At 41.3% G+C, this 24,374-nt stretch overlaps 1 protein-coding gene across 1 annotated transcript; it reads left to right on the top strand.

The window, feature by feature from the left end:
• The first annotated feature begins 261 nt into the window (after window positions 1-261).
• On the top strand, window positions 262-23,964 carry CEP57L1 (centrosomal protein 57 like 1). Its single transcript, XM_026072038.1, is given in 14 exon segments — window positions 262-328; window positions 12,392-12,510; window positions 13,296-13,442; window positions 14,390-14,591; window positions 15,178-15,292; window positions 15,705-15,787; window positions 15,789-15,807; window positions 16,103-16,153; window positions 16,369-16,455; window positions 17,907-18,004; window positions 18,725-18,806; window positions 18,915-19,144; window positions 21,253-21,397; window positions 23,520-23,964. Coding segments are annotated over 13 exon segments (1,560 nt in total). The 5' UTR covers window positions 262-328; window positions 12,392-12,434; the 3' UTR covers window positions 23,745-23,964.
• The last annotated feature ends 410 nt before the right edge of the window (window positions 23,965-24,374 follow it).

The raw sequence follows: 24,374 nt of genomic DNA on the forward strand, positions 1-24,374 counted from the left end.
GGGCAGGGCCGCCCCCGACGCCCACCTCCCCGTCGGGGAGGGGGGATAGCCCCGCCCAACAAGGCGTGGCCCACATGATGGACGCGGGCTCCCAGCCAATCGCGTTTCAGCGTTCGCCACAGGCGGCCCAATCAGGGCGGGGAATCGCTCTCCGGGGAGGGCATGCTGGGACGTGTAGTTCGGCAGAAGGGCGGCTCTGCGCCCCGCCCCCGAGGTGGAACTACGCGCCCCAGGAGGCAATGCGCGCGGAGCGGCGGCGCCGGGGCCGCGACCTGCGGGGCCGGGGCGCGCTTAGCTGTGCGTTTGGGAGGAAGCGCGTAACCTCTAGGTAAGGGAGAGAGTTTGCTGTCATTTCTGCACAGTTTTTATTTCCCTTGATTTCCTCTACAGGCGTGTGGCAGATTTCTCAAAAAAATTCTTTTAAAAAAAGATGTCCTTTATTACTGGTGACAGCAAGTAATAAAGTAATCCTGGTGGTAAATTTACTTTAGGAATTTGCTTTGGCAAAAAGATAAACACACACTTGTTTTAAGCAATCACAAAGGCTTGTCAAATATACACTTCAGCAGAAGCCTTTGATACAGCCTAAGTAAACATGTCCACACGAAGGAAAAACAACAGTCCATACAATGAAATTCAGTACCTTCAAATCTGAAAATAAAACCACACACACAAAAAAAATCCCTGTAATGTTCACGTTGGGCAACAGTTCCACAGTTTTTTAATCTGAGATAAGTGCAGACTGCTACCAGATGAGGTGTTCTTGCTGCTTCCCTGGTCATACGGTCTCATAAATGCTTTTTTTTTTTATAAAGTTCGTTTTCAAACAAATCAGTCCCTGATCTGATCCACCTCTTGGCTGCATGAGTGCTAGGGCTGGCAGAGAAGAGGCAAGAGAAACATGTAGACAGGGGCAGAACCACACATTCTCAGCTGTCAGCTTAAAGCAATCGTGGAACCACAATTTCAAGTATCCCAAAAGCAAAAAAAATGCTTGCAAGTAAATCAGGAACAGGACATTGGGTCTATGTGGTCTTGTGTAATTATTTGACATTTATCATGCTCAAGTTTCCAGCTATAAAATTCAAAACTCAAAACCAAAGTTAAATACAGAGCAAGCTACTTGCATACTACGGAAAAACAGAAATGGCTTCTGATTCCAGGAACAAGGCTTGGACTGGCTCACAAAAACAAGCCATCGACAACTCTCTTATTTACAGAGTCTGATGTCTTCATCTGACATTCCTTTTGTTTTCTGGCACAGTTTCTCTGAAGCTTGCAAAATAGGTGTCCTTCTGTCATTACCTGTGCCTTTCGAGGAAGGCCAATCTCTTTTTCCCACTCCTCCTGTAAAAATGCCATTCTGTGATGAATCTGAGTTACCATTGTTTGGCGGCATGAACAGGCCTGGGCTGCTTCGTGCAGCTGCTTCCTCTAGGCTTTTGGCACCGTTGTGAGCAATATATCTACCCAAATCATCGCTGCTGTAATAAATGTGAGTCTTGACAAAGCACTCAAGCACTCACTCCCATTGTAACTGATGGTTTCAAAGAAAATACCACTGCCAATGCCTTTTATCTTCTCTTCTTTTTTTATATTAGCTACCACTTCGGCTGCCTGTCCCGTTCTGTTGTCACTCATTATGGGTCTCCCAGTTTTCCTATGAATAGACCTGTCACATATGCTCGCTTTATTTCTATCTAAATTTTAATCTTTAGGACTTGGATAGATCTCATTTTTCCTATGACAAGTTTGTACTTGCTGGATGGCTCTGACAGTGCCTACATATACCAAAGATCAATACTAAATAGAATCAAAACAGAAGTGTTGATGTTAGATTTTAGTGTGGCTATATTCCCACACTGAGTGGTAAGATTGATTGAAAGTCATAGCACTGCCTTTTATCTTTTAGAAGCTGTTTTTTCCACTGGCTGCAAATGAACTCTTACTACAGGAAACAGATTGTGAAACTGGCTCCAAGGCCTAAACTCCAGATTTCAGCTCTTTGTTTTATAGGTTTTACTGTAGCACTTTGGTAATGGAGATGAAGGTGGCTTTATTTTTTCCAAACCAAATCTCTGCAATTTTCCGATACTGGGTCAAGCTTCTGTATGTACTGCAAAACATTGTGGAAATCAAGGTCAAAGGCTACTAGCAGAATTAATCAGAGCCTGAAGTTAGGGGAATATGTTTGTTTGATTTGTGTGTTCACTGACTGAAGTTAATATGCTTGTTTTGATCCCTAAAGAATGGATAAGAGAAAAGCAGAATTATGAAGGAAACAATCTGGCAACTCATCCAGAATTACAGCATTAGAGTTTTTAAAATGATAAGCTGAGGTAAAACATTTTTGTGGCTGTTTTAAACCCCAGTATTTCCTTCCTTGATTATTTATCAACTTCCCTCCTTTTTTAACTAGAAAGGACTTTCATAGCTGTATGCAAGTTATATCCCACTGCAGTGTTTTTTTTCAATATAAAGTAATTGTATTCATGTCATTTTCTGTTCTTCCTAAGGCATAAATAAGATCTAAAGTATGTTTTATTTACTTTTAATTTTTTTCCCCAGTTTCTGTATGTCACAAAATAACTTTTTACTGGAGAATTCACTTAGTCAATTACTGAAGAACTAGTACTAACACAGTAAAACTTGTGCACCTTAGAAGAAACTGCTTTTTAATTAGATTCCTTCAAATGCTTTCATTTACACCCATTTTTGTTAAAGCCTACTTAATTGAAACTAGCAAATATATAGGAAGGGATCTCTCTCTTCTAAAAGTCCACCCTGTTCTTCCTTTCAGATCTGAATTTTGGCTTCTTGCCACAGCATYTGGGCACTTCACAGTATTTAATGCGTTTTTCTTCACAGTAGACCTCTGAGGAAACAAAGTTCTGTGACTCCTGCTTTACAGAGAGACATCAGAAACCCAGAGGCTACTCCTGTACTGTCTTTGAACTGAGGCCCAACCTTGGTATCAAGCCAAACTCATGTATCTTGCTAACAGACTGGCCTCACTGATCAAGCAAGCTCTAGCATAAAGTGTGGAGAAAACTTGGGTTTGTTTTGCTTCTCAGCACATGCCTGTACATGTGCAGTGTGGTCTGGCCTAGTGTGGGCTGGGTATGCACATCTGAACCAACCTCTGCCACCCTGCCTCATTAGAGGTCATAAATGCAGCAAGGATGGATAAGGTGCCCATTGGCTTCTTAGAAGAGAAAATCTTTCCAGCAGAAAGACTACAAAATAGTTTTATGCCAAAATATGGGTTGCTCTGAGAAGATCTTGGCTACTATGTACCAGAACTACAGGCATCTTAAGGCAATGCTCTGCTTTGTTGAGTCGCTGGCTCTATTTCGTTTAGCTGTGTAAACACAGCCTGAAAGACGAAGGGCTAGACCCCAGAAAATAACATGGGTAACCTAGGAATTCTGATGAAAAAGACTGAGCAGCCACCTGAATCCGGTTACTCTGTTTCTGGATAGGAGCGTTCTGAATTGCCCCAGGGTGAGCGTCTTGGCCCCTCTCTCCCCTTTGTGCCCACCTGTGATGCAGGAAATAGGTAGAGCAGCTCCGAGAGAGACCCAGCTGAGAGGAATTTCTCTGAGCTCAGCACGCACATCCCAGTAAGGTCAAGTTTATTGTTATAGCCACTGCTGGTTTTAATGCCTGGGCACCTAAGGTAGATTAGTCACCTTCCATGCAATAGCCCAGTGAAGTTAGAATTTCCTCTTAGTTTGGGAGATCAGCATCCAATGTCCACTTCAGCTTGAGGGGATTTAGATCTTTAGGTCCTGTACCTCCCAGGGGACTGTCCCTGGTGCTTGGATGTACTGGAAGGTGGAAGGGAAGTAGTCACCATGTCATCTGAAGGTGTGTCCTTATCAGAAAAGAAGGTAAACGTGTGGCACTGGTGTCAAAGAGAAAGAAAGAGACACCAAATGGAAGTACGACTGTTGCCAGTCACTTACCTAGGAGAGAGGACTCCTGGTTTCTGGTAGCTATTCCCAAGTTGGTGTTGTTTTTTTATCCAGGGGCTATTTGCGGTAAAAATGCATAAATAGAACCCAGGATTCTCTTCCAGTGGGTAAACTAGGTGACAGGGACACATCCTGTTTTACTTTGTCTTTTGCCTCAGCTGCCTTCTCCCTGTCCTAGACCCTGACAAGCTTGTCTGGATAGGGTCATAACTTCAAACGAAAAGGTGATGGCACCCTATTTCCTTCCTGCTTTTCGTCTTCCCAGTCTAGCATGGTGGTCAGGGATGTGGTATGAATGCTCCCCAGGAAAGCCATTAAACTCCACTTCCTGGCTAGTGCTCTAAACCACTGGGTAACTGCATAGGGGAGATGGACACCACTTCCTCCTGCTACACTTTAGAAGAAAATGAACACTGCTCGCTGGGAATCTTTTATTTGCTGACAGCCAAATAGGCCTTTTAAACACCTTTGGCAGGCTGTGTAGTAACATAGACCTTTGTATTTTCCAGTAGTAACAAAAAGAATAATGCTGTGGCCTGCATCCATATGAAATGAAGTCATAGATCAGAGATGCTACAGGAACTCTTTACTCGTAGTTTTAAAGAACAGATTTTGGCACTCACCACCAGGAAAGGACTCCAGATTCTGAATCCCAAGAGGCCAAAGGTGCCAAGCACCAGAGAAGGGTGGGAATTCACACACGTCCACGTTCATAGTGCTTCCCCTGCACATCTCGTTACCTCCCCACGGACCATGTGTTTGCTTTGGCCCTGTACCCGCTCCTCTTCTGCGTTCAGGGAATGAAAGCCTGTCATTACCCAACTCAGGAGTGGGCCCTGATGCTGAAAGGCTGGGTGTCCTGGCACATCGATCCCTTGTTGGTCCCATCCCTCTGTGATTTATGCAGGCAGGATTTATGCAGGAACAAGACATCAAGAATTTAAAGCCCTAGGGACCCACGTTTGCATTCTAAGTTGTCTTGCACTCAGAAACTGTGTGTCATGTTAACAGGGGAGAAAGAGCTCTTGAATAACTGATAATCAGTTGAAGTTAGTTTTATATATGCAACATTTTGCAGGACTTCATAGCATATTACTCAGATTTTTCCTGTATCTTAGAAGTCATGCCAGTTTAAATATACGGACTATGAGAAACAAGTATCCTGTTGCATAGCTTTGAATGTCGTAACAGTTGTCCTGGACCACTCCAAACGCAAGTAATGATGTAGCATTTTTGCATTTCCTTAGGAGAACTGTATATATTGTTTTATATACAAACTATATTTGGTGTCAATACTTACGATATTGTGCCTGTCCAGGATGTGTAATGTGGATTTCTTGATGTTGCTATGAGTATTCTAAGTTCTGTAAACAGATAATATTATTTAAAGTTGTTCCTTGACACAATAGACATCAAAAAAATAAGGTTGATGAGTTGCTGTGACTGAAATCTGTTTGCTCTTTTTCTGTATCTATCTTTAACAACAATTGTTGTTGACAAAAGATGACTTTTGGGATCATTTCTTGCCAGGAGTGAAACTTATCTTTTTCTTGTTAATAGCTTTCTTTTGGGCTGCATTTTTTCTTAGGTTGCCCAACATAAAAATGAAGAATGAAACTCTTGTTCTCTGCCATGTACCCAGTTATCAGCAGCAAGGGAGAATATGAAAAAAAATGAAGGGGTGGCAGTAGGTAAAAGGAGGCAGAACCTATAAACAATTATTCTCTTTGTGTTTCTCAGCTCTTCCATGTCATGATTTTGTAGATATCTGGCTAAAAATCTACCTCCTACTCCCTCTGCAGGCTAGGTTAAAGGATGTTGGATGAGAGGAGACTGACACTTTCTCTGAGAAAGTATTGGTGAAAACATAAGTTTACTTTGAAAACAAATTCCAAAGCAGTAGTGGGGCATCACATGACACAATCAGGCTGTCTCATCTGCCTAGAGGGCAAGTTGCAACATCCAGAACCATCTTTCAGTGATCCCATTAAATATTTGAGACATAAAAGAAGAAAATTATCCTGCAGTAAGTGTTTACTGTGAATAAGTCAGCACYTGCAGTAACTAACCCCTACCCCATGATATTTCTTCACTGTAATTCTCACTTCAACCCGCGCTCATATTTGCCCAACCCTACCCTAATATGTCTCTTTTTGCATTTGCCCTTCTAATTTGTGATTATTCTGTCTCTACGCAGAGGCATAGTCTTCTATACTGGAGAAAGTTTCCCTTGAAAACGTTCCCTTTCCACAACAGCCAGGTCTTCCTCTTTTTATTCAAGGTTCAGTAGCCAGAGTCAATAATTTCCTCCTGCCTTCCAGCCTGTGAGGACACACATACCCTGCTCTGCTCTCTAGAAAGCTGGAAGAGCTGCTTCCAATCTAATGAGCAAAAGCAGTTTGTTCCGGCAGGTGAAGTGACCGAGCTGAGCAAACTGCAAATGGGACATAGCATGGTGGCATCATCATCAGCAAATAGCACTGGGGAGGCAAAGGAACATTTTGCATTCTTGAAGGAGAGCACTGAGGGGAGCATTTTCAATTTTCACAACATGATAGTTATATTTGTGGGGGAGAAAATGGCTCTTTTCACTGTGTAAAAACCCCAACTTTTTATGCTAGAAGTAAAAGAGGGAGAGAAAGAAAAAGAAGATGAAGGGAGAAGAGCAAGGAACAAAGATGATGTAAATACAAGGAAAAGAGTAGATGCGGGAGAAGAAGCAGCTACAAAATGGGGGTGGATGAAAGGAAAAGATAAGAGAAACAGAATTACTAGAGAAGAGAGGAAGAATATTAGTGACCATCTATACATACTAGCTTGTTTTCTGTTTGATGCTTATTACAGAAGGGTTATATATTTAAATTACTGTGAATTGATTAAAGACATAGAAATATAATTATTTTGATAACATTCTGTTCCAGTTCAGTTGCTTTCGTGCTAACATAGCAATTGTTACTAGATCTAAACTTGCAGTCTTGCTCCTCTAAACACTGAATTCAGCTATAAAATGCAGGTCAAAGCAGTTTGCACCGACTCCGTTTCCCCCCAAAATATTGAATATGATTTTATGATGTATTTTGCCCAAAAGACCTGATTTAATGTGGCGTTGGGTCTGTTGTACTCACTGAAGACAACAACAAAACTCTAAAGATGTTATGACCCAAGATTGCTTGATACACTGTCAGGTTGGAACCCTTTGCTAAAAAAGTTGCCTCACAGAATCTTTGGTTTTCCCCTAGTTTTCCTCCACATGGTTATTTCTCTGCCTTGTTCCCAAAATACTTATGTAACTCATTCCACTTTCCTTCTACCTCTTTTTCATTCTTTCTCTTTTATCTCTAGCAAAATGATACTTTTGGGAAAATGGGTATGAATGTTCAGAAGGACTGATACAAGGAAATAAAAGTCTCGGGACTTTTTGTTCATTAAAATTCCAGGTGCTTTTTCAAAATACTCTATAGTCCATACAGTGTAGTGAGAAAGCACAGAATGTAACTGCTTTCTTCCAAGACTGAAAAAAAAAGATTGTACAAAAGTATTGCATAAGGCTTGAAATTTAAGAACAAACAGATTTTGATACAGTAATACCAGCTGAAGAACCTGGGCACTAAGCTTTTACTTATCCAGTGGTGGTACCATCGCTATCTCACAGTTAAAAAAAATAAGACAACTCCAATGGATTTGCCTCTGTCATTTTTTCAAAAAACTCCCCACTGCCACCGGGTTCCTTAATTATTCTAACAACACTTTTGGTCATTTTTTCAAAACCCATTTTAAACTGGGACTCCAGAGAACTTAAAAACATGCTGAAATGCTTTATTGATTCAGTTTGATTTCACTTCCTATTAGTTTTGCGACTATCACATTTCTAAGCCACAGGGTAAAGAAGACACATGAGTACCAGCTACTTAAATATGCCCTGAGCAAGAGTATATGTTTGAAGCTGATTAAAGTGGTTGCGTCAGAATGCTAGTGACTGAATGTTCCCAAAACAGCAGTGAATTTTGCCAACAACATTATTTATTTATTTTTGTCAGTGTGAAGGAAGGGCTGTTCTTTGCCTGTCAAGAATGAGGCTAAAAGAATTTATTAGCCCAGCTAGTACAGCTGATGAGGCTTTTCCCTGGAAAGTAAAAGGGGAAAAGATAGACCAATTTGAATTGTGTCATGCAAATGGCCTCTAAATAACCTTTCGGCCGCAATATTTGACTCAAACAGACAGGCAGCAGCCAGCATAATGGGAGTTTCTTGGTATAGCCTGTGTTGTGGCAATTCTTTAAAGTGTCTCTTCTAACGTGCCAGATAAACAGTGAATCATTCCTTGATTCATCTGAGACTTTGTTTTCAGTTATGAAAAAAGCACTATAAATTGTGCGTGCCCATTAGGTTAGGTCAGAAGATAGTCAGCTTTGTGTTTCGCTCTGAATAATGCTTTGATCCTCTCTTTCCTCTTTGAAGGTGTTCTGACAGCAGCTTGTTTCTTAGACACTAAAAGGTTGCCCTCGCAGCACTTTGAATAAAGCAGGACCTCTGGAAGATAAAGAGCACTGGAGAAGTTAGTGTAACGTCCCTTAGTTATCCCAGTACTCCTATGGTGTGTATTTCTAGGGAAACTGTGAAGCCAGCATTATTCCCTGAATCTCTTACAGTTCACTCCTGAAATGCCTTTCCACATCTTGCTTTACAGTATGTGACATGCTGTTTACGTGGCAAAACATTTTCAGACTCTTCAAAAGAATATTTTTCGAGTAATTTTTAATGATCTAGCTAACAATGGAGGGGAGGAATGGAGGGGAGAAGGAGGATGAGCTAGTTGTAACTGGTCTTTCTGTAGCATTTAGGATTTTAGCAGTGTTTAGTAACTCCCCGCTCTTGGTATGCTCACTTGTGCTAGGCAGCAGCAACTGTAATTTCAATTATTTTATACGGCAGCCTGATCAAGTGCTCTGGCATTCAATGCAGGCCACATTCAGCAGCAGTTACAAAATAAATATGGATCACATCAGTCCTTGCATGCCCATGATGAAATGGCAGAGTCTCTGTCTTGCAGTACCAAACTCATGCTCGCTTGCTTTCCTCTGCGGTATGAAAGTCACATACACGGGTGATGGAAGCTAGTGAAGGGAATAGTGCCCACCAGCCTCTGTGCGAGCTCACTCCAGGCCTGCAACCAGCAGAAGCGCTCCTACTCCAGGGAAGCAGCTCCGCTTGGGCTAGCAGCCACGGGTGCAGCGCAGCGGGAAGCAGCGCAATCGCCTCTCTCCCGAGGCCGGCGGTGGGTTCAAAGCTGCGCCCGGCACAGGCAGGTAGGTGCAGGCGCCCCCTCTGCCTTTGCCCCCTGCAGCGGCTCAGCCCCCGCGGGCTTGTGCAAGCTGCGGGCATGGGAGCGGGGTGTTTCTCCCCCCCCCGCCCTGGACCCCTCTCTGCCTGTGACCTGAGCCTTTTGTCAACCTCTGTTTAATACGCCTGCTTCTCTAGGCTGTTCCTCCAGCTAACGCACTYGTTTCCTTAACTAAGAATGTGTCTAATCAATGGTCTTTTGGCTGCTTTAAATAGTGGTGGTGAAGTGCTACCCCCCCCCCCCCAATGTGCTATATATTAGCACAAGCATTACCATTCAGGAAGCAGTGTCCGTTTTAAAGCACCTCCCTATGGCAGTGTACCTGCATCTATGGTAGCGTGTAATTAAATAGCAGTAAGTTAAGCTTGCAATGGATGTAGAGTGTTCAACCCTTGTTAAGAAACAGATCTGTCCTTCATGGTTGTATAGATACTTAATCTAAAACATTCATGGTGGTAAACCTTGATAGTAGGGCAGCTGACATCCAGATATATTTTCACTATTTAATTATTTCCTCACAGGTTTCTTGTCCTAATGTGCTGAAAGTGGTCAGGACGTTTGTTCACCTTTGCAGGTGTAGAGTGACTTAATCCATTTCCTGGCCCATGCCCTTGTCTTAGGCCTGTAGTGCTGTAGATATTGGTGCTGTGCAGAATGGTTGTTATAAACTATATTTACTCCCTAAGATATTGAAGGACTTGTCTACATTAGGAGCACTTCTGTTGAGGTAATTATGTTGGCAGAGTCTCCTAGGGACAAACGCTATAGCAACAGGTCCCTCTGCCAGTTTTATACCCCCTCCTTGTCTGAGCAATCTGTGGCAAAACAGAGAGTCCATAACTACATCCACAGCAGGGGTTCTGCAAACCTAGATGTGTCAGTTGTCCTCTGACAAGTAGCTTCAGGAGTCCTCACCCCCGGCTTCCCGTTCAGCCCCAGACTGCAGCTTATAACCCTCTACTGTGCTGATAAAATCATGGGTTTGCGTGCTGCACCCCACATTGGATTAGATGGTTCAGCAGCACTGGAGTGGTGAGCTGGTCTCTTCTGTTTCACTTTATTCCTCCTTCCCCCACAGAACCAAAACTTTTTTTTCCTTCCTCCCCCAAATAGGTGGGTTTTTTAACCATTTGTGTGATCAGAAGTTCTCAAATTTTCTGGTATTTTATCCCCTCCCTCTTTGATTCGTTATTTGCTTCGGCTCACTGCCCTTCTTACATCTGTCAGCATACCCATCTCCTTGGAAACGGCAGAACTTGTTTATGCAAAGGTGGTAAGGAAACTAATTCATATATAGCAGCTGCAAACTTGCAAGAAAGCCAGATTCCTCTGGAGTACTCCAGGAAAAATGAGTCTGTGATTATGCTAACTTCTAAAAGGGTTCGCTGGCATGAGTAAAAATGACCTTTTTTATGCATAAGCTTCCAAAGTTGCATTCCAGTGATGACAGTAGTGGTAGAAAGTTTGTTGTGGGTGTGTACACATGCATTTTTATGGACCTTTTCTTTAGTCTTTTTTTATCAACAGTTTGTAGGGCTTGAGAAGCAATGGGAAAATTGGTAAGTCTTGCTAATTTAATGTTTTTGGAATATCAGGTATGATTGTTTGAGCTAAAGAACAGAGGATGGGGGGGTTGCTTTCAAAAGAAAGTTAACATAAAAGAAGGTGTGAATTTACATTACACTTGCTAGTCCTCACTAGCTCCCTGGTCAGATGTTCTGGTGTACTTTGCTAGTGGAGTGAATTCCCTCATATTCGCTGTGCACCAGAAGTGGGAGGCTATAGCAAATTGTGAGTCCCTACCCTGCTTCACTTTGTGATAACCTCATGTGTAGGTAGACCTGGGAAGAAACATATTTGGCCATTCTTCTGCTCAGTGTTGCAGCTGTTTTTTTTCCGGACAGTAACAACCAGAAAGCTCTGGCATGCTGGAAAGACTGTCATGGAAAAATAAGTCCAAACTGTGCCTTTCCCTTCGGTGGAGCCAAGCTTTGCACTTGCAGGATGTCGCTCAGCAGAGCAGCCCTAGGCAGGGACACGCTGAAGCGCGTGGAAGGGATGTTGCTCAGCGGGGAGGTGCCCACCCTTGCTGTGCAAAGCCCTTGTGCTTTCTGGGCTAGTGTCTGGTGAGCACGGCAAACTCCTCAGTCGCTGCTTTGGATCCGTAAGATGTTGAATTCACTTCTTCATTGCCAGGTTTCATGGGGGCCCCCCAACGAGAGCTTTGGGAAACACTAATCAAGATAGAAATGCTTCAAATGCTCTTTCCTCCAGGCCTCCCCAGGCGAATGCGCCGGTGTGCCATGCTGTGCTACGTCCATCTCCTCCTCTATCTAAAGACAGGAGCTAGGTCCCAGCCCTCTGTGTGGGCACAGGATTTTCTCACCCTTCTCTGAAATTTCTGCTGCCTGCTGCTCCTTGCCCCTGTCTTTTGTGCTGCCCGACATGGCTCGTCAGCCTGCCTGGGGCGGCCAGGTTGGGTGTTTCCCAGTACTCCGGAGGGGTGCAGAGCTGGGGAGGTCCCAGAAATGGCCTGTCGACACGGAGATGTGTCACGGTCACGGAGCAGGATGCCCCACCTGCAAGGGGCCCATGCCTCGCTGTCCTGGGGCGCATGGCCACCCGCGGCGCGCAAGATGGCAGTAGGGCAGGGCCGGCAGCCACCGCGGCTCCCRCCACATGGTCGAGGGGCGGCCGGGGCAGGATGGGCCCCTGTGGTGGGGGCTGCCTGGCACGGGGGCCTCACCAGTAAAGGCGTGTAAAGGCAGCAGTTCCAGGGAGGCCTTGAGTCCCGCGAGTGCTGGCTACAGGATGGCGGAGGCTGGCGCCTGCGCTTGTGTGATGGCAACTGGGAGCAGAGAGAAAATATTTCGTAGTGTCTTTGGTTTAGTGCCTAGGCTGTGTGGATGGATGTGGATTCTTTTATTTGGTGTGGTGCTAAGAGAGCTTTTCCTAGAAACTGGTGCCTCCACTGGAAATCTCCTTCCTCCTGCCCCCGGTAGGAGCGACTTCTCCCAGAAAGTGCTTTATAGTTGCGTGCGTTTTGCTAAGGGTTTCTTCCTCCTGTTATTAGGTACCTCCTTCTCGTGGCTTCCTTGGGAGTTAGCAACACATAAATGGCTTTGCCGAAGCAGAAAGCCCGATTCAGCTGTGTGGCGTGGCTCCCGGGATGCATGAGGAGCCGTGCGGCAGGTAGAGGCTTGTGGCAGGCGCTGCCACCTCCCTGCTACCGTGGAGGAGTTTGCCCTGTATTTTAAACACTTGAGTGGTACCACTTGGTGCCAGTTTCGCTGCCCATATCTTGGAGATTGAGGAAGATCACTGTTTGGCACAGTGCAAACAGTCTTCTAATGTGCTTGTGATAAAATAATGTGAAAGCGTGGTGCAGAAAGGGAGTGGAGAAACAGGACTTAATACAGAGGTTTAGTAATGGGAAGACTACTGGTAGTAGTCACGGAAATATTGCATCTTAAATAACCTTTTTGTTATCTCCATGCTAAATGTTGGGCACCATGTCTTTATTATATATACTAACATATGTAAAAAGGTAAGTATCAGAGCACTGAGAAGGCTGTAAGTGAAAACAGATTGTAAAACCTCAGTGCTAGCTCTGCATAGAGCACTGAGAGGCAGATGCAAAAATCTGTAAAATAGATACTAGGGAAGTATTAGTTTTTAGCTTTTAGAAGGAAAAATAATTAGAAAGAACCAAGAAAAATCTTACAAAGCTTCAGGTAGTTGAGGAGAATTATCATTAGTGATATAAAAGGCATTGGTTTGGAATTGCATTAAAATATGGGATTCCTGTGCATGTGTGTGTGTACGTATGTGTGTAATTTATTTATTTATTTTGACCAAATGATCTGGTTTGATATAAACAGAGCCAGGGACTGCCCAGTGATGTACCTTGAAAACGTTGTCACTGTTATATAGTTCATTAAGGTCATAATGGCGTTATATATCTCTCTTCCTACAAGCTATGGATTCTGAATCAAAGCACAGTTTCAAAGGAAGCTTTCTTCAGCCACCAGATAAAATACTTCCTGCAGCCTTTGCTTATAGAGAATCAAAGAAGTTGACAGCTGTTGGTGGTGACAGGCTATCACCTATCCCCAACAACCAAGGTAAAGCCAAAATATATCCATAAAGTGGTCTTTTTAATTGTTCCATGCGAAATCTCTAGAGAAAACTCCCCATTCTGTTTTACTCTGTTCAGTGACCTGCTGTGATTATCAGACTGACATTGAGACAGGATGTATATGTGTCCTGAGGGAGTAGTCCCTGAAGTCATATGTCTGGAATGGAAACTGCCCCAAGTCTTCTAACATCCTTATAAACTTTGGCTTTGAAAATTGTTTAACTTAAAAGTTGTCAGACTTCCTCTGAAAGCAAAGGAGAATGCTTCAAACTCAGCAGAAGCAGTTCGTGACTTTAAAACAACCAAAAAAGTTAATTAGTGTGCTACTCTGACTTGAAATTGGCTTTGCATAGTGTCGTTTAACTCCCTCTAGCTTAAAATTACTTTTAAGGTTTTTGTGTGGTATGATTCCTTGAGAGACCGTGTGAATAAAACAGTCTTTCAGAAAACAATTATCAGCTTATTGGGCTGTGTAAAATATGGGCCCGGTTCTGTTTTTCTCCTCCCAGTGTCCTTATTATCTGTCTAAACCAGCTGCATTACACCAAAACTTGTGAGCTAACTTTGATACCTCTTCTCCCTGCTTCTGTGCAAGCAGATGCTAATAGTTCTAAGTTCTAGGCTTTGTTCTATTTAATTTGTTGTGATTTCTTTGTGCTTACTAACATTTGAAGTGAAAATAGCTTTGCTCGTAGGACCTGTGCTTTATACCTCAGTTATGTAGTAAATGTTCTTTTATTTATTTATTTGTTTGTTTGTTCCTAGATGTGTTTTGAGTGTGTCAGTGCTTTGTTGGGGAATATCATTCACTTCAAGGGATATCCTAGGAAGAAAATTTAGATGGTATTTTGCTCATTGAAGTGGTTTATAAAAATAATAAGAATAAAGAACTGTTGTAAGAGCTTAAGGTGTAACTGTTGTATTGTTTGCTAGCTGTGGTGGCAGCCCTGAAAACCCTTCAAGAAAAGATCCACTGCCTAGAGCTGGAGAGGTCACAGGCAGAAGATAATCTGTGCAGCCTCTCCGCAGAAGCTGCTCGATATAAGAAGGCCTTAGAGCATGAATCCTACAAAAAGAACATATCACATCAAGAACTGATGCAACAGAGGAAAGGTATTTCTCTGAGTGATAACGTGTAGCCACAGCAGGTCAAAGACTGCATAATCCAGGGAGTGTTTGCTTATTTTGACAAGTTGCTAATTAATGCCACCCCCCAGCCCTCTTCTTTTTTTTGCTTCAGAATTGGGCAGGTGCATAGTCCTGCCTGATAACTGTAAATCCAGTTTAGAACTTATTTTTATGTATATTAATCGAGTATTGCTTACCCCATAATGCTATTTTAAAGAATGAGCAAATTTCAGGTGGTATATTTAAATCCTACAATAAACAAACAGCCGTTTACTTGTATAGCACTGCTAACTTGAGAAAAAGTGAGGGGAGAGGAAGAACTCGAATTCTGGTTAGATATCTGCTGGTATAAATCAAAGTAACTGCAGTGCTCACACCTTTGGAATTCATAATAGTATCTAGCTCTGAAGAAGCATCCTGATTTTTATGTCTTGTATAGAATATATTTTTAACCACGTGACTTGTTCAGACCAACAAAACTCTTCTTGCATGTTTTTGGGGCTAGAGAGCTCTTCAAATCAGTTGACAGACTGGCTAAATGTGTAACTCCCACTGCTGTACTGAATGTCTCTGCGTCTCTCTGAGGATATAAGTGTGCAGTTAAATGCAGCACAATCCCGCTGCTCCCTGCTGGAGAAACAGCTGGATTACATGAAGAAAATGGTTTCCAGTGCAGAACTGGAGAAAAATATGGTTTTAGAACAACAGGTGAGGCTTTTTAACATAATTAACAAAGTAGTAATGTAGTACAAAAGTACAGAAATGTGTAAGATCGGAACTGTTTATCCCTCATTCTTCCTCAGGTCTGCTCAGGTTTACAGCAAATAAGCAATTTACTCTCTGACTTGCTGATGGCAACCATTCAATGAATTGTACAAAAAGACTCCCTAGGTGGAATTCCTGATGAGCAAAACCATGTTAATACCTGCATATTTGGTAGATAAAGAGACTACTGGAAACCTGAGTCGTCTTTGTCTGCCTAGTATTTTTCATCACTTTGCAATTTAAAAAAATATGAAATTTAAACTAGGTAAAAATCTTTACTGCAGAGTGTTTACTTTTTTGCTGTCTGAAACAATTTCAGTCCGCTACCAACTCAACTTCTGCTTACTTTTTTCAGACCCAACTTCAGAAGGAGAAAAATCAGAACCAGGTGGAGTTGCATGCAAAACTTGAAAAGCTTGAAGTGCTAGAAAAACAGTGCTACTCAGAGAATTGCAGAAGTAAGCAGGCATGAAGTGACAGTCTGAAAGTCATTCATTTGATATGATTTATATGGCATACTGTTAATAGTCCTAAGTTTTGCAGAAGTTTCCTCTGCTAAAACTAAGATAATAAAACACACCTTGTTGAATGCCTCCTAACTTGGCTTCATTTCTGTAAGTCTGTTTTTTCAGTCTGGGCCTTAAAGATTCCTACAGTCCTGTTTTATTCCAGATTACAATTGCAAGAGACTTCATACTTCTGATTCAGTGTGACAAACTGAAATGCGACTAAGCATTTTGCCTTCAAATTCAGGACAAGATCAAACACTTAGAAGAAAAGCTAATACAAGACAAAGCTGCTCAGGTAGATTGAAAAGGTTTTAGTTTATCTTTTCTTACTACTGAAGAAAGTTATTCTTCCTGTCCTTTTTTATTACTTTTAAATTCCACATGATTATTACCTAGGAAGAACTCCTGCAATACTAATTGGACCAGATATAAACTATGTAATAGAAAACATGTCTAGTGTCTTGCATGTCTTGCTCAAGGAAGATTCTACTTGTTTTTTTTTGTTAATAGTACAGTTCATCAGTCACAAAGCTGCTATAAGTGATCTGAGTAGAAAATAAATTTCCAAAGAAACTACAACTAAATCAGATAACCTTAGCTTACAGTTACTAGAAAGTGGATCATGTAAGAAACTGAGCACCCCAAGTAAGGTTAGTTGTTTTGTTTGTCTTCCTCTTCTGAAGATTTGCTGGAATCTAATACACTGGATTATTCTTGGAAAAGTCTTGAATTAGTGATACTGTTACACTGTTTGTTAAATGAGAGTTTGAATAATTCACTGTTCTGTGAGTTCATAGTCGGTTCTTGGGGGGCCACCATCCAACTGAGAAAGGAATATTCCCCCAGAGAGCAAAATCAAAGAAAAACAGTAACCTTTTGTTAAGGGGCAGAGTGACTTCAGGTGTTCTAAACATCACTTCCTTGAGAAGTAGCAGCCATTTTGAAAGAGGGCAGTTTGTGGTGACATTCCGGGGGGGGGAGATGCAAGAGCTGAAGAATAATATTGTAAGAACCTAGCTATAAGCACAGCTAACAGCTTAAATTAATTCATCATTGCACTCACTTTCTGTACCTCTTCCAAGGCCCGCTGGCTTTCATCAGTCCAGGAACCTTGAAATAACACACAGATTGTAGCCCAGATCTGTGACCACCTTCCAACAGAATGGCACAGTTGAAAACTTGCAGTTTTTTGGGTTTCTTGAACTATTTCTGCTGCCACAGAGCAGAAAGCCTAGTATGGAGATTTTATCTTCTGAGAAACATAGCAAGAATAACTTTCCCAGAGCAGATAATCTGACCTTAGCAGCAGTAAAAACAACTGTTCAAGAAAGGACTTCAGTGTAGTAAATGGAGTCCTACTAAGTTCACTGCGGGCTTGATTTAGATTTGTTGGATCTGGGTTGGGAAACAGCAGGTGTACTGTGGCTACTTCAACTTCCTTTTGACAGAAAAGCCAGAATAATCTCTCTTTAGTGATAAACTTCCAGTGCTGTTTATCCAAGTCTGCTATACATGCTAAAACATACATGCTATACATGCTAAAACATGCTAAAACAGTCTGCTATACATGCTAAATAATGGCTATTATCTTATTTATTACTGGCCTTTATATCAACTTTGAACTACAGAGCAATCCCTGGATTGTCCAGCAGGCTTGACCTCAGTGTTACATGGATGGGCTCAGTTCTGTCTGCCCCCAAATTGTAAGATCCAAATGTTCATACTATTCGGGATTTTATGATCACACCCCTCGCATGCAACAGAATTGGCCTACTCAGTTACTGGGTGTCACAGCAGAGAAATATATCTGCTGCAGCTGGATATGAAAATAGGAGTTTCTAAGACAGTGCTGCAAGATCTGCCTGATATCATGCCATCCTAGTAATCTATTCAATTTTTAAACATAGCTTATGTTTCCGAAACAGAACAGTTAATAGTGCCCTTAATTGATTCCCATCCATGCATGAAGGAGGGCATTAATCAGACCATGTGATTTCAGACTTCTAATATTACATTAAATAGTTATTTTTCTCAGCTTTTTCCCACAGCTTCAAACAGGATTTGAGATAAATAGAATTTTGTTGTCTTTGGTTTCATCTCAAAATGAACCCAAAAAGAAGAATAGAAAGAAGAAAAAAACTAAGAAGATAACACGAAAGTTTGTCATTAGCATACTGTTGCTGATAGGATCTGAYTTGCACAGAGATAAGAATTTGCAAAAAGGGTGACGCAAGGGGCACTTGATTTGTCTGCAGTGCTTTATTCCCTTTCCAGAGGGAAGAACAGTGCTGAATCTCTTTCTTCTTACCCTCCTCCCCTCCCCCTGCTCCTCCTTCTAATTAAAACTGGGATAGGGCTATTAGCACCCTCACCAGCATGACAGTAACCTCTGTTACAGTCTTACTGCCTGCCTTCTTGTCCTGTCTTAGCTGCTTTTTAGTTTATCTGGCAGAACTAGTTCCCAAAGCAATCTGAACTAAGCAATCTTAAGATGGTGTGTTGTGAGGGGAATGCTGAAATCAAGAGAATTCTTTTAGCAGCACAGGTTACAGGTTGGTCAAAATTTTGCAACTCTGGTTTTGCAAACTTAAGTAAGCAATGCCCAGTTTCTAATATCAATCTGTTTGTCAAACTGTCTGCTAAGTGCATCTGGAATAGAATTTATTTAGCTGTTATTGTTGGAAAATCCTACTTCTGCCACATACAGGAGGGATTTTTTTTTTTAAAGAGGGAAACTGAGATGATGCATTTCACTGCTTGTTTATTGGAATTTTATTTATTTATTTATTTATTTGGTAAGTTTAAGATTTTGCTGTTGGGTCAGCACTTTGGAATTTCTTGTCGTACTTTTCCTTTTTACCTTATGGCAGAAAAATCCTACTGTGAAGAAAATGTGCCTTCCGCAATTTCATGTAAAGGCTGGTGTGCTACCTTTTGTGGCTGGGAAGGTGAGTGTAATTAAATATTCTTACTAAATTGGCATCTACAGTTTTAATAAGTCTCTTCATTGTAGTTGTTTATCACTTTTGTAAACCACTTTTTAATTCTTCCTTAAGTCTGCCAGCTCCAGCCATTCTGTTAGTGCAAACGTACAAAGTGTGTTGCATATTATGAAGCATCGCAATCCTCGTTTCTCATCACGAGGCCAAGAGAGAGCTGCATCTGGGATTTCAGGACGAACTGTTGCTTCAAAATCTGTATCTTCTTGTTCCACATCATCTACTTTCACCAGAAATCTTTCTGACCTTCTGTTGGCCCTAGAAGATGAACTGGGCCAAATGAGCTTGTGAGTACTCGTCTCTGGTATTATAAGTGACTTCAGTTGTGGCCCTGGGAAGTGACAGGCATGCTATACATGAACCTAGCTGGTTTGGGGTGTAGTGGGGAGAGTAGTCTGAGCAGGTCCGATTAGTAGGATTTTTCTCATTTGGAAAATTTGTTTTTGTTCTGGTGTTTAACTGATCTTGTGAGCAAGCAACATTCAATTGGGTTTCTTCTCCTTCTACATCCTGTGCTTAACCCTGCTGCTACTAAGGTAACAGCTGCAGCAAATGAAAAGTCTTTCAGGCCTGTGCTTTTTGCAATTTTTAAACATACTGTAAGTTCTACCAATTCCACCAAGAATGCTCTGCTGGAGAAGGCTGCAAAGGCTGTCCTAGTATTGAGTAGGCCTGCAGCAGGCTGTCAGTTTGGGTGATAACACAGGTTATGGCAGCGGTGGTAGGAATAGTCCTGTCACAAAGTCCAGCCTGTGTTGCTGTGTCCTCAGTCTTTCTGTGCTCCCTCCACACTAGCCTGGTGCATATCTGATGGGTCTTTGTGCTGAGACACTCTGGGATTTGTTCCCTGTCAATAGCAAGAGAACTTGCCAGTGCTGTAATGGGGTTGTGAAAGAGGGACACATTCCTGCCTCCTGACCAGAAAATGGGCAGAGCCTGGAGAAGCTAAAACACAAGACAGGAGTGAATGTATCTTTCTAGCCTTACAAGTAAATGTGGATTCCAAGCAGTCATGTTCTTAGACATCTTCCCATTAACACAAGCTTGAAGAACTGTGGGCTAAGGAAATGTAGCTGGTTGTAGTAGTCGTGGAGTGGTCATGACAGCCAGATGTGTGTGCTAGTAGGAGAACTTCTGGTCCTGGGGCATTTCTGCAATACAGAGCAGAGTTGCTCAGTCTGTCACTTCTACTCACTGTGTTAAGACAAACTGTTGAGATTTCATTGCTTTGTGCCCTATCCATCAGAGGAACAAAAATATAGAAGCTCTAATTCCTGTACTGACTGGCTTAAGTGTCTTTTTACATTACTGGAATATTCAAGCCTTTTATTAAACAAATGTTTTGTTGCTTGCAACTTCTCCAAACATTTCAACAAGTTGAGCTCTGGTTTGAACAGGGGATGTGTTGGTTAAACCAGTTAGGATGTTGGCACTGGTTTAAAATCCTTGGTGTCCCATTGGCACCTGATTAATCCTTGGTACTCTGGGCTTCCCACGTATAATCCAAAGTGTATATTGAACTTCTATATGCATTTCTATATTCCCATCTTAATAATGAAATAAGAGTTCTAGGCTCTCATAGGAGCTATGGCTTAATTTATACTGGCAGCCAAATCTCTTTTTTGAAAAGCACTGGTGAGTTTACTAATGAAATGGCAATCCAAGGGCAGAAGTGTGTGGGGGTTTTGTTGTTGTTGTTGTTGTTGTTGTTTTTTAACTAGAAACAGCCAGTTACTTCAATTAAACTGGCAAGGAGCAACAGTTTAGTCAGAAGTCAGAAAAGAAGCCATGACCTTTGGAAAGAGATTATTTATCTAAGGCTTTATTGGGAAGTCTTTCCTCTGTTTTTGACTAGTACAGAGCTCCAGATATCAAGTAGCTTTAGACTATTCCTTTTGATTAGTTCAGCAAAGCAGCACACTTCGCTGCTAATCTTTGAGTAGAATGTATTAATCTGAGTGATCTATCAGAATAACTATAATTTAAAATGTAGTAGTTTAAACAAGTCTTTTCTGTCGTACATTGTCTCCAAAGTCTGCACTAAATTGGGTAGGAGGTGAAAATACAGTATTGTGTAGCTGCTGTTGGCTTCTGTTCACTTTCCAAATTCTCATTTTGCACAGTGTTACACATGTACTTGTTATGATTGTGGCTAGTGGGGAGGAATAAGATGCACATCAGCTAAAAATCTGGAATGAGAAAATCAGACCCAATGGAAAAACTTTTTCCTTTCTAGTGTGAATATATTCCAGATGAATGTGTATTGTATGAGAGGGTAAATAATGCTAAATTGTTATATTTCAGAGGAGGCGGCTAGCAACACATGCAGTACACCAAAAGTATTGGAGTAAATCCTTGAGGCTATATCATGAATACCATTTTTTGTCTTTAATAGTGAGCATCAAGAACTCTTGAAGCAGATACAGGAAACTCATAACTCTGAAGTTTGTGAAGACCTAGAATGGGATCTGGATTGCCTTGTGAAAAAAATGGAGATTAAAGGCGAACACATATCCAAACTGAAAAAACATCAGGCTAGTGTAAGAAAAAATGTAAGCTGTCTAGCTAGTAACACACCAATTGAATGGTTGCTACAACTCTGCCTCCTGTTGTCATTAATTAATATGTCACTGGAATGCTTCAGCCAGAGTGTTCAAATACAAGTGATTAAAATTAGGCTGCTAGCTCAATGTTTTTGTACCTCCAATTCCTCCCTTTGATTAAGAAAATGTACTTACAGTTGGCAGCCAGATGTGTATGCCAGTAGGAAAACCTGCTCCTGGGGCACTTCTGCAGTACAGAACAGGGTTGGTCAGTCTGTCACTTCTGCTCACTGGCTTAAGACAGACTGTTGAGATTTCATTGCTTTATGCCCTATCCCTCAGGGGAATGAAAAAAATAGAAGCTCTGATTCCTGTACCAACTGGCTTAAGTGTCTTTTTACATTACTGAAATATTCAAGCCTTTTATTAACCAAATATTTTGCTGAATGCAACTTCTCCAAAATCATAGCTGGACAAGCCTTTGTCTTTTTAACCCCTAAACTGTATGCATCCTGACACTGTTTGTTACAGATCCATAGGTAACGGTGCAGCATACATGCCCATATAAAATCACTGTTCTGTAGGTGAGCTGCTTAAACCCCTTGTAGCAGCTTGGTTTGGAACATGTGATATGAAATGCAACCCATAGTACCATCTGATATTTTTCTGTTCCTCCATCTGATGTTTCAGGATAAATAGGTTCACCTAAGAACTTGCTTATATAGGAAACAAAACAAAACTATGTGAGACCTTATGGAAGGGGAAGGTGATATTAATTTAAATAAGACTATTTCACTTGCATTCATTCTTTGATAAATTTTACTTGTTCAAATTTTTTTTGTCCACATGCTTGCAAGCACCAAGATGGTTATGTCAAAATAGTCTTGCCAGGGTCACATGTTAGCAACATGGGTATAGGACATTGACTATTGAGTCGTGTCTCTTTTGGGTTCCTTTTGCTTGGCAATGACAACTGTTTTTCGGATAAATCTCATAGACTCTTGAGGAGTCACCAATTATTATGGCATGATCCTCTGCCTCAGAATCTTGCTGACTTCATCCTCCATGACTCTTAAGACAACGGGCAGCAACTGCACCTTTGTTTCTTCATTTTTCCATGTCCTTATAGCTATAGTTTGCCTTCCTCTTGCTTTTTGGGATGATAGGAACAGGAATGGCACATACAATGGGGTGCAACCTTGTTGTCATCCTCATGTTTTCAGAGTGCAGATCTGCTGGCAAGTCGTCTGTGCTGTGGTGCGGCCTTATCAGAGCGCATGCCTTCTGGTGCTGATGTGAACAGCACATTCTAATGTTTATCTGTTTGACTACTGTCCATCATGCCCTGGTTATCAATACAGGCCACTCCTGTAACCCTTGCTCTATATTGTTTCTTCTGGTGCTTTCACACAGGCCAATTTTGTACAGGCCAATTTTAATATTTCTGATACAAATTTCTATATTTTGAACCTGTCACACTAAAAACACTGTAGCCATCTCTGTATTTCACAGTTAATAATATGTTCTTGAATGCAATTAAAGCTAATCATTTATAGAAATGGACTTGAAACCTAAATTGGCATGTGGAACACTTCCAACCTAATTTTATCTTTGGCAGTGACCTTTTCATGCCAAATATAAGTCAAGGCATACTACTGACATTTTTAAAAAAAATCCTGCATTTTGTGGTAATTCAACCATATTTATTCTGTTTGTGTTTTGCTAGGGGGCTTTCAAGTAAACTACTTAGAGTAACTGATAATAAATAGTATACATTTTATAGCTTTTTTTGGTTAGAGTAGTACCATTTGAAATAGAAAAAGACAGCAAATATAAAGTGGTGATAGCAGATGATATTCAGGCTCTCTCAAGCAAGCTTAGGAACCTTAGGAAGTGTGTGTATATGTGTGTGGGAGGTTCAACAACCTATTGAATATGGGTGAGGTCAATTTTCTCTAACGATTTCTGTTTCAACAAGACAATTGTACATCAGATTAGTAGGTTTTAACATTTTTTAAAAGTGTCCATCAGACATCTTGAATTTGGTAAAAGTCTGGTAAGCTAAACAGCAATGTGTTTTCTGAATAAGTAACATTCTATTGGTAATCTTTCTTCCTAGGTCCAGAAAATAAAGCAAAAAACTCAGAAATTGAAGCAAGAGGCAGCTCATGTCAAACTAAAATGTGGTGACCAAAAGGAAACAAAGGAAATTCCAGTTGCTATAAGGGAAAGTAGGTCTAAGGCTTGTCCTGGGCAGAAAAGCAAAAGCTCTCTTCAGCTGTTAAAAAATGTGCAGAAACTTCAGTCTACACTGAAAAGAGATGATATCATGTGGGAACAATAGTTCTAAAATCTACCATGTTAAAAGTCTTTGAAGTTGCCTAGAAGCTGGTAACTTTTGAATTTCATTAAGTGGCTTTTAAAAATAAAATAGATAGAGCATTTCACGTTCTAAACTGCCTAATCATTAGTAGGTCAGGTTGTTCACCTCAGAATTAACTTTCATGTAGCATGACTGTAGTTCCACTACACTGACTTTTAATAAAGCATTTTTAATGTATTAATGAGGTGCTTACTTATTAACTTGTTAAATAAAACTTGATACCTTTTTTACACTTAAAATAATATGCAATCCGTGGATTCCCCCCCACTCCCAAAGATACTTAGAGCTTGCTTTTCCAGTGTGACCTGGACCAGTGCTCCCATTCAAATAAAAGGGGTGGGTTTTTTTTCTCTGAGTTGAATCATTGCAACTGAGGCTGAAAAGGATGTATTGTCTCCTATTTATATGCATTATTGTTGTTGTTATTGTTATTATTATTACTACTACTACTCTATAAGCTTTATTGACAGTGTTTAATATTAACAGCTAGTGTTGGAAGCACAACTGAACAGCTATGTGGCTTTGCACGTGTAGTCCTCCCCAGCTACTGAAAGCCAACTGCTTCATGGTAAATTCCCATACACAGAGTCC

Source organism: Apteryx rowi, unplaced genomic scaffold (genome assembly GCF_003343035.1).
Source record: "Apteryx rowi isolate R43461 unplaced genomic scaffold, aptRow1 scaffold_334, whole genome shotgun sequence".
Lineage (NCBI taxonomy): Eukaryota > Metazoa > Chordata > Aves > Apterygiformes > Apterygidae > Apteryx > Apteryx rowi.